Genomic DNA, 9,164 nt, shown 5'->3' on the forward strand with positions numbered 1-9,164 from the left:
ATCTCCTTTCCTAGTGACCGCCACCACTTTCCACAAGACCCTTGGCAATTATGATTTCTACCCCATTCCTGCGTCTATCCCTACCACTATAATAAAGTTTAAAATCAGTATCCTCAATTTCCCTAGCTTTCTCTCTCGTCCACTTAGTTTCTTGTATGGAAGCTATACTAACTCTCCTCCTAATCATAACATCTACTAATTTCATCGTCCTACCAATTAAGGTTCCTATGTTCCAAGTGGCTACCCTAAACCTATAGTCTTGGACTAGCTTCTTTACCTGCCTCGTCCAAAAAAATGCGAAAACCTTTGCCCATTTTTCACTGCACCCAGGCGTCGATGCAGCGCCCTTTGCACACTTTTCGGAACACCCAGAGGCAGGCGCAACGCGTCACTTGAGGGGAACGACCTAGCATTTAAACGATTCAAAGTAAGATTCATTTTCATAAGGGATCCGAGCGGCTTTTTTACGTGTTGGCTGTCGGCTACCTAACACACAACCCTCCTTCTCAACCCGGGCTTGGGACCGGCGGAGTTGTTAACAACCCCGGCGGAGTTAAGCTCGATTAATGTCACTGTCGCTGAAAATTGCAGATTATTATTTTTTTCGTTCAGTTTAGTTCCGCCGAAAATTACAGAAAAATTGGTTTGCCCTCGTATCATAGCGCTCAAATTTTTTTCGCACAGTTCATAGCCCCGTATGTTTTCCAGAGTAGCAGTTCATTATGGACTGTGATGGATAAATAATAAGCTTAACTCATGTTTATTTTGTTTGTGGCTTTTTGGATTGATAATACATTCGGATTAGAATAGGCCTTGGACGAGCGGATTGTAAGTCTAGGTAAAGAGGTAGTATTAGAAAATAGTCCATCGACTTTAGTGAGTTACCAATCGTCTGTTGGAATATTCAGCCAGTCAACAGGTCAAATGCAATTTTTTTTATTTTTTTTTATAGATTTTGGGCATTTTTTTTATAAATATTAATATTTAATGATTTTAGATTTTTTGTTAAGTAAAAATCATAATTTTATTTATTTTATATTTATGTTATATAAAAATAATTCAACAATTCTCATATTAATAATTATCATCAAAATAAATACAATTTTATTAATTTTTACGCTATCAATCCCCTCGTAATCACTATCTTTATTTTATCTATAAAATCAAACGGGATCATAAGATTTTTCGAGAGTTGTGCATCCTTCCATTTTATTTATGAAAACAAACGGAATCATAGGTTTTTGTGAGAGTTGTGCTAATCTCCCGTTGCTGGGGTCTGAGTTGGAAACTTTCCCCACGTCTCGAAATCCTGCAATTCAAGTAGAGCATTCTTGGAGAAATTCGCATATTGGAATCGGAGCTATGAATCCATTGACAACGAATTCAGCATATCAATATCGGAAGAAGCTTCAATTCGATCACACTGAGATGATCTTCTTGCAATGTTTGCACAGTAAAAAGTTCTTTCTAATCAAATCCAGGTATTCGCTCATGCTTTGATTTCCAATTCCATGTAATGAAATTGAAATATTTTCAACTTAATTCATGATGTACCTTTAGAACTATTTGTCATTGTTTGTAGTCGTCGTTAGTATTATACTTGTTTTATACGTTGTAATAATGACACCCAACTGGTCCTCGGTCTCCAAATTTGATTTATGAAACGTTGTTGTTCCCAATTAACCAATTTGGCATTGTAACACTGCATTCAACAACCAGCTCGCGTAGCCCATTGGTATAGGGTTTGCATTGGGATGAACCATGCGTTGGCCTTAATTGATACACGTGGTTTACGGGCAGAGGGGTGGCTAGGGTTTCCAAAACCTCTTAAATTTTAGTGTTTTGCTCTTGGGTTGGGTATGTGAAAATTTAAAGATGTGTGGGCCCAAGACCCAACTATATACCGTGTAAATATTGCTTCTTGAAGCTGAATGGGTAAGAAAAATGTCTAAGACCCCATTTTTTCCCCATCCTCTTTGACACTCTCTCTCTCTCTCTTATTGGTTGGACTTTCTTTTTTTTTTTTTTTTGTTTCCCTTGTCCTCCAATCACCACCCAATCACCACCGGCCACATGTGTGTGAGGTGGTGGGGTGGTGATTGGAGGGAGTCTCCATCACTCCTCATTGGGTAAAGTCATTCTCGTGTACAATTGAAGGCCGCTGGACCCCATAGAAGCTTTTATCTATTGTTGATTTTCCTAAACAATGTTGACGTTGTAAAACTCAAAATTATATATCAGTCTTGGGAAATTACTAGGTCTACTCCTTTTAACCTTGAGCTAGTTCATATTATTCACCTTGCTATTAGTTTACGATGCAATTTATATCATGTTCTCACAAAAAAGTTACTTATTCACTCTTAAGGAAATATTCGCTTTCTAATAATACCACAACTATAACCATTGCTTATTTGTTTGATCTACTTCAGAGACAATCTGAATGACTCTCAAATTCTTGGTCGAATCATAAGGGTTGAGCAACTATAAAAAGAAAGAAGAAGATGAAGAGAAAGAGACCAGCAAAAAGGGGTGGCACAAGGAGTTTGTTGTTCTTTCCAAAGAGGTGAATCTGATCATGGAGCTGGATGCAAGTTCTCCCATGATGAACAAGTAAGATCAATGACCCTTGAAGGGAAGCACTATTAGTCATTTTTACTTCCATTCTTAGGTGCAGGTCTACCACCTTTACGATGAAAGTAAACTAGAATCTGCAATTCATTTATCACTTCTATTCGTTAGGTTTAAAGTGAACAGTAAGTCACTGCCAACATTGTAAAGAATACATATCAGATGGATGCCTTGGGTCAAATTTTTGCTCAGTCTATTTATTGCTGTTATATCTGTCGAAAACATAAAACAACCATATGTGTTGAAGCTGGTTTCCTTAATTTTTTCTTCATTCCATTCTTTGTTGCCTTCTGCTGCTGCTACTATTTCTGTTTGAAGCATCATTATTTAAAAATAAGTTGGGGTAAGGTGACTTGCCATGCAATATCTATTATTCTCAGCTTGATGGTTTATATGATGCGAGCCTAATTTGAGTCCTGTTAGAAGGTGCTTACTTGAGCTTTGGTTTTTCTTTATCCAGAGAGCTGCAAGCACTGGTTGGGGTCCTTAGGATAAAAATTCAAGATGGAGTCATGACAGGTTTGAGAGTCCAACAAAGAGCGAAAAATCTGGCACTCGAATCTCATTTCAGAGTCTACTGCTCAAGGACTTAGATCAAGTGATAAAGATTCAAGAAGTTCAAGAACAAAAGCAGCGAAGGTGAAGACTAACAAGAGCCAAGAAAATTGAAATCTAAAGATCTGAACAGTAGAGACCGTAAGAAACAATCAGAATGGGAAGAAGTGATGAATCACGAAGAAGCTTGGGAGTTGGGATAAGTGAGTAGCAGGAACAAAAAAAATCCAGAATGGCATGATGCTGAATGAAATTTAAGAGATCATGATAGGTGGAAGGAAAAGATATCAAGAAGGCATGAATCAGAATCCTGTCATAGAGAAAATAGAGTGGAAGGCGCAAAAGGTGAGATCATGATAGAGATTCTTCCGTCCATTGTCATAGAGTGACAGATGAAGATTGCCGTCCTAGATCACACAGACAAATGTTTTTTTAATATATTTTGTATAGAACAAGATCTGTGTACAGAAATTACTGATATGCACTAGGATCATTTCGTTGATGCCATAGTGAGGATTTATGTATTTTCCCCTCTTTTTTTCCTGGCCTGCCTAATGTGTCTTTTGTTTTTTTTGTCTAAGAAGATAATTTTGGGAGATGAACCGTAAGCTTATTTCATTGATAGCATGAGGAGGATAGCATGAGGAGGGTTGCCTGTGATTCAGGCATGCCATCCTATCAACAAGAAATGATGATCCAGTGATTGTAGCTCTTCATACGTAGACCTAAAGCTGTGTTTAAAATTACATGTTTTTCGGATGAAATGGCAAATTCATTACAAACTTGCTGGGGTTTCGTGCCTTTTTGCAAGATTTAGGTATCCCAGATAGAATCACTCTTGTAGCAAGCTTGCGTCAATGTGCTTTTATAACATAGTTGGAGCTCAGCATGCCATTCATGGTAGAAGATTTCATTGGTGTCTCTAGAGAAGAGAACCACTCTTGTTGCAAGCTCTCATTACCTCCTGACAACGTTTGCATTATTGTCATACAAAATTTGCTATTTTTACCTTTTTCTTCTTCCTTCTTACTGGGTGTTTGTGTGTTGAGGAGTCTTGCACTTGAACCCTCGACTTCTTAACGAGAGACACAGAAATTTTGGCCAAATTTATTGACCTTTATCAAGTGTCCGAAAAGTACTTATTTTGCTTCAGTACAATTAGTTTCAAATATTTTATCATATATGGTGCAATATTTGCCTACAAGGATTATTCAATGTGTAGTAGCTTCTGCTAATTTAACTGACAATGAAACAGAGAGTTCAGCTCAACTCAATTCATCAACAAGTAAATTCAGGCTTGTGCTGGTCCTTGGATGCATCAACTTTAGCCGAGGCATCACCATTGGATATACCAATTTATCTGTGAGGTGCTTTATTAGCCGATATCGCTGGCATTGGGTTCAAGTCAGGTACCAAAACATGACCACCTTCATAGGTGAAGACTGACTCCTCTGGTTCCACACTTGTTGGTTTCTTCTCAGCCATTGTAGTCTTCCATTGGTTTTTGTTGATGGCTTTTGCATTGACCCATGGCCCCTGTTTTTGATGAGTTTCATTCTCTGTTACAAAGAATTCGATTCTGTTGACAGTCTGTTGATCTTCGGGAAAAGCAATATCATCGGCAGACATCACATCTTCCTGTACATTCGACATGAATTCTTCTATTAGATTAGTAACACTATCATCGACAAGTGATTCTATTGTAAAAACATTCACCAGTTCCTCATTTGGATCCGTCATTTGCTGCTCGGTTATCTTCTGAGCCTCAGCATTCTCCCAATCTTCAGTAATGGTAATTGTGTTGTTTGTTTCCCATGTCTGGAAAAATCGGCCCAGGCTAGGTTGCCAGAAAATTTCCCCCTTGCTTCCTCTAAGTACGTACTTGAATTGTATTGACCTCTCCACAGGTTCATCCTAAGTAAAATTCAGAATATGAGTGTCAAAAATCACTTTGAAGGCAAAATTTATGGTACACACTATCTGGTTACAATGCAAAGTGCTCAAAATTACCACCCAACCACATTGTGTCTCAACTCTAGTAACAGACTGAATCCTAGAAGTGATTTTTGTCGTAATTTTGACCACATCGCAATGTAAACGAAGAGGGATGAACACCATAGATTGACCTTGCATTCAATACAAATGAAAGCATCAGTTCTACTATGTGCACAAAATCCGATCATAGAACCAAAAACAACTAACTCTCACATTGTGTCCGGTTCTGTGATCTGAATTTTTCATGAAAACAACTATCCTTCTTTGAAAGAGTTACTTCTCACCAGCTCAGCAGTCCACAAGTGTCCATTTGACCAGTTTAGTGGTACAGCATCTGAGGCATCCCAGCAACTTAAAATAGGGTCATCACCTGCAAGAAAGAAATGCTCACCAAACAAACACTCTTTCTGCAACTGAAATTTCACATGAACAGTCTTTGATGCCTCTGTAAAAGATTCCAACAAACCAAATGTTTATATAAGTAACTGTCATCTTATTCATACATGAAAAAACTTCAAAAAAAAACTTACGCATTGTTTGGATCCCAGCATCTGCTGTAGTAGAAACCCGTGTTTGGTTAACAAGAAACTGTTATTATATATAAATGGAAATACTGAGAAACTGGAAGAAAGAAGAGAAACGAAAACAATACCTCTGTTTTTGATAAAGGGACGCATTGAACTGTCTTCTTGAGCGGGATTGAGAAGAGAATCGAAGATCGGAAGAAGTTGATCTGAGATTTCCCAAGAGGGGCTCTCGACAAAGGTAAGCTTTTGCCATTGAAGTTGTTTACAAGGATTCTAGTGGAAGATCTCGTTACTGCTTCCATCTCTACAGACTCAGAGGTAGAGAGAGAGAGAGAGAGAGAGAGAGAGAGAGAGAGAGAGAGATCTAGCTAGCATTGAGGAAAAATCTCAAGTCTGAAGTGGCATTCATCAGAGTGAGTGAGTTCGTTACTTGGAATTTCTTTCTTTAGTATATTATGAGATTCGATCTATTCTGAAAATCCAAAGTGATTCGTGATTAGATCAAGATTTAATTATTTCAATTCCCAATTAGCCAAAACACATAATCTAAATCATCAAGTACTTACGAAAGTGATTTAGATTGTTATTTTCGAAAAATGATAAATCGACACAAATGATTTTTACGTGGAAAAATCACAATTGAAGTATCTTCAATTGTAATAAAAAATCACGGGTGAAACGCCACTAATCAATCCACTACTAATGAAAGAAAGATTACAAAGATAACAAACAAATTACCCAACTCATCCAATTTGTCTTCAAACCTTCTGTAACTCTTTCACCAAGCCTTCGTCTCGGAACTGATTAATCTGAAGTTGAATCCAAAACTCCATTTGCCGAATCAACGACTACGTACAGAATCAAACTCCTTTGAAACTCCACGTTTGAATCTCCGGATTCCATCGAAGGAGAACACTCTTGTATGTAATCAATCAACCTCCTTGATATGTGCTTTTCAATTCATGAGTTTAATACTCACTCAAATTATCAGGGAAAACTCACAAAAATACTCTAGAAGAAAACCTTAGAAAACCTCAAAGTAGATCTCAAAAACCTAATCCTAGTTTTGTACTAAAACTAGTACATATAGAAATCTGGAACAGCGAAGCTCACTCGAGCGAAGACTCTCTCGCTCGAGGGAAGAACAAATCTCGCGTGTTTTTCCATAAGTGGCTTCGCTCGAGCCACACTACCTTCGCTCAAGCGTACATTCATCATTCGCAGGTTTTTTGCCAGACGCAGCCTTCGCTCGAGCGAGCACTCCTTCGCTCGAGCGAGAAAGAAAAAACAGCAAGGAAATTACAACTCAATACCTCAAGTTTTGTTTGTGGATTTGACAAGACTTAAGGGACCTAACAATCTCCCCCTTTGTCAATTTCCGGACAAAACTTTCTAATACAATTTCCTAGAAAACAAATGTACTCACTAAACAAACCAACCTAATGAAAAAACAACTATCAACACAAGCTTAATGGAAATCATGCAATCTAAGAAACCATCAAAACAACAAAATAAACTCCAAGCACAATATCCCAACATTAGTCCAATGCCATTCCAATGCTATGCCAATGCTATGCCAATGCTTCCTGCAAAAATCATCATGAGTGTTCAACATATATCCATATACATCCATATATATACCCCCCACAAAACAATAGCAGATATATCCCCCAACCCAAAACATATACTCCCCATTTTTGTTCAGGAGTGACAAAAGAAACAAGGATATACAGACCATGAAAACTGTCCAAGAAAAAAAACAAAAACTGTCTAAAAACCAAGATCTAAATACTGGGAGAAACTAGGAGGCTAAAGAGGGTGGCTGCTGCATCTGAAGTAATGAAAGAATCTGAGCAAGCATCGTGCTCTGCTTATCAAGTCGACTATCAAGTGTATCTATCCGAGCATCCAACTGATCAAGCCGATGCGTGACGAACTGCTCAAACTGCTGCAACTGACCACGAGGAGTTGCAGCAGTTTGAGCAGTTGCATCAAACTGCTGCAACATCATGAGGAGTTGCATCAAACTCCGCCTCCTCAGCAAGGAGATCATCACCTGCATCAGACACTTCAGACACCCCAACGCCCGACACCCCCCCCCAACATGAGCTTGACTCTAGGAGATTGTCAACTTAGTAACGGGTTTGATAGGAGAAGCAAACTCATCATCATCATAGACCGGAACATCAAGAGAAGTGAGGAATCTAGTGAGCAAGCATCCATACGGAAGGCCTAATGACTTATGTCCCTCAAAAACAGAAATCATCTTGGTGACTATCATCTCGGGTAAGTCAATGGGAAGTTTGTGATCGATGCAATACAACACATAACCCTGATCTTGGGTAATGTGAGAGGAATGAGTGGTCACATGAAGATTAGCACAAACAATGATATTAAGAAGACGGAACCTAGGAAGAAGCTCATTTTGTTGAATGAGCGCCCCAACAATCCAAGTCCGGGGAGAGCCACAAAGCTCAGACACAACTCGATCAAAATTGACACCAGTCCGAGTAAGGAGAGGAAAATGAAAATTTGGGACGTCTTGAAGATCAAGAAACAATCGAAAAACATTGCCGGTGATGTGTAAAGGTGTCTTCCTAACCCAAGTACTAAAGGAGGAAGGAATTTCTTTGCAGATAGAATGCATGTTACAATAGAACTCACGAATAAGACTCAGATTTTGCGGCCCCGAGAAAGGCAGCACTTGATCACCGCCTAAAGAATTGAACAAGGAACGAATGGGTAGTAACTCAAAGGCATTGGGGACAACATTTCTCTCTAGATGGACTTTCCGAGTGGCATAAAACTCCCTAAACAGCTTAGACTTTTCTTTGGATTCGAACTTGTCAGTATTGAATTTGGGACGGGAAATAGTGGTTTTACGATGCTTTGAGGACTTAGCCATTACTAAACAACCCACAAGAGCCAGACAAGCACAGAGAAAAAACCAGCAACCCAAGGTACCCAATGACAATATTAGAACCCCAAAAAAAACAAAAGTAACTAGTAAAACACCATTAGTCCAATATTGTTAGAAAAATAAACATAAAACTTTAGCAGAATAAGAATGGTATGAAAAACAGAATAATCAGAAAATCACACACATAAATATATCACTAAGAGAATAATCAGAAAATCAGAAATAGAATGAGGGTAAAAACCACAGACACAGATATATCACTAAGAGAATAATCAGAAAATCAATGTACTAAGACCACATAGATTAGGATATTAAACACTAAATAAAACCCCAAATTAAACCCTAGCAGAAAAGCATAGTAAAATGTTCGAAACCACTAACCCTAGATGCAAGAGAGAGACTCTAAAACATGATAAATAAACAAAATCAACAATGACGAACCCTAGATTAAAACAGAGCAGACTTACAGACGTACTACAAAACGAGAAGAAAAAAACAAAGAGAAAAGAAAAAAACTTACCAAATACTGAAAATCCAGA

General features: G+C 38.3%; 1 protein-coding gene and 1 long non-coding RNA gene across 2 annotated transcripts; one reads left to right on the forward strand and one right to left on the reverse strand.

Moving 5' to 3' along the window:
* Positions 1-1,121: 1,121 nt before the first annotated feature.
* Positions 1,122-3,731, forward strand: LOC114302764 (uncharacterized). The gene is made up of 3 exons (XR_003643514.2): positions 1,122-1,481; positions 2,430-2,610; positions 3,089-3,731. It is a non-coding gene; the product is annotated as an uncharacterized LOC114302764 (long non-coding RNA).
* Positions 3,732-4,539: 808 nt separating this feature from the next.
* LOC114302776 (uncharacterized) lies at positions 4,540-6,007 on the reverse strand. Its single transcript, XM_082904940.1, has 3 exons — positions 5,831-6,007; positions 5,463-5,651; positions 4,540-5,097 (listed from the first exon to the last, which is right to left on the reverse strand). The coding sequence occupies exons 1-3, from the start codon at positions 6,005-6,007 to the stop codon at positions 4,540-4,542; spliced, it is 924 nt and encodes a 307-aa protein (XP_082761066.1).
* Positions 6,008-9,164: the final 3,157 nt, after the last annotated feature.

The sequence above is a fragment of the Camellia sinensis genome, chromosome 14 (assembly GCF_055761805.1).
Source record: "Camellia sinensis isolate YWXY chromosome 14, ASM5576180v1, whole genome shotgun sequence".
Classification (NCBI taxonomy): domain Eukaryota; kingdom Viridiplantae; phylum Streptophyta; class Magnoliopsida; order Ericales; family Theaceae; genus Camellia; species Camellia sinensis.

Excerpts from the sequence above, each read along its gene's own strand:
- LOC114302776 (XM_082904940.1), bottom strand. The coding sequence starts at position 6,007 with ATGGAAGCAGTAACGAGATCTTCCACTAGAATCCTTGTAAACAACTTC. Across the intron at positions 5,652-5,830 it reads TCCCTTTATCAAAAACAGAG|ACATTTGGTTTGTTGGAATC; the intron begins GTATTGTTTTCG and ends TTACTTATATAA. Across the intron at positions 5,098-5,462 it reads ACTTGTGGACTGCTGAGCTG|GATGAACCTGTGGAGAGGTC; the intron begins GTGAGAAGTAAC and ends AATTTTACTTAG.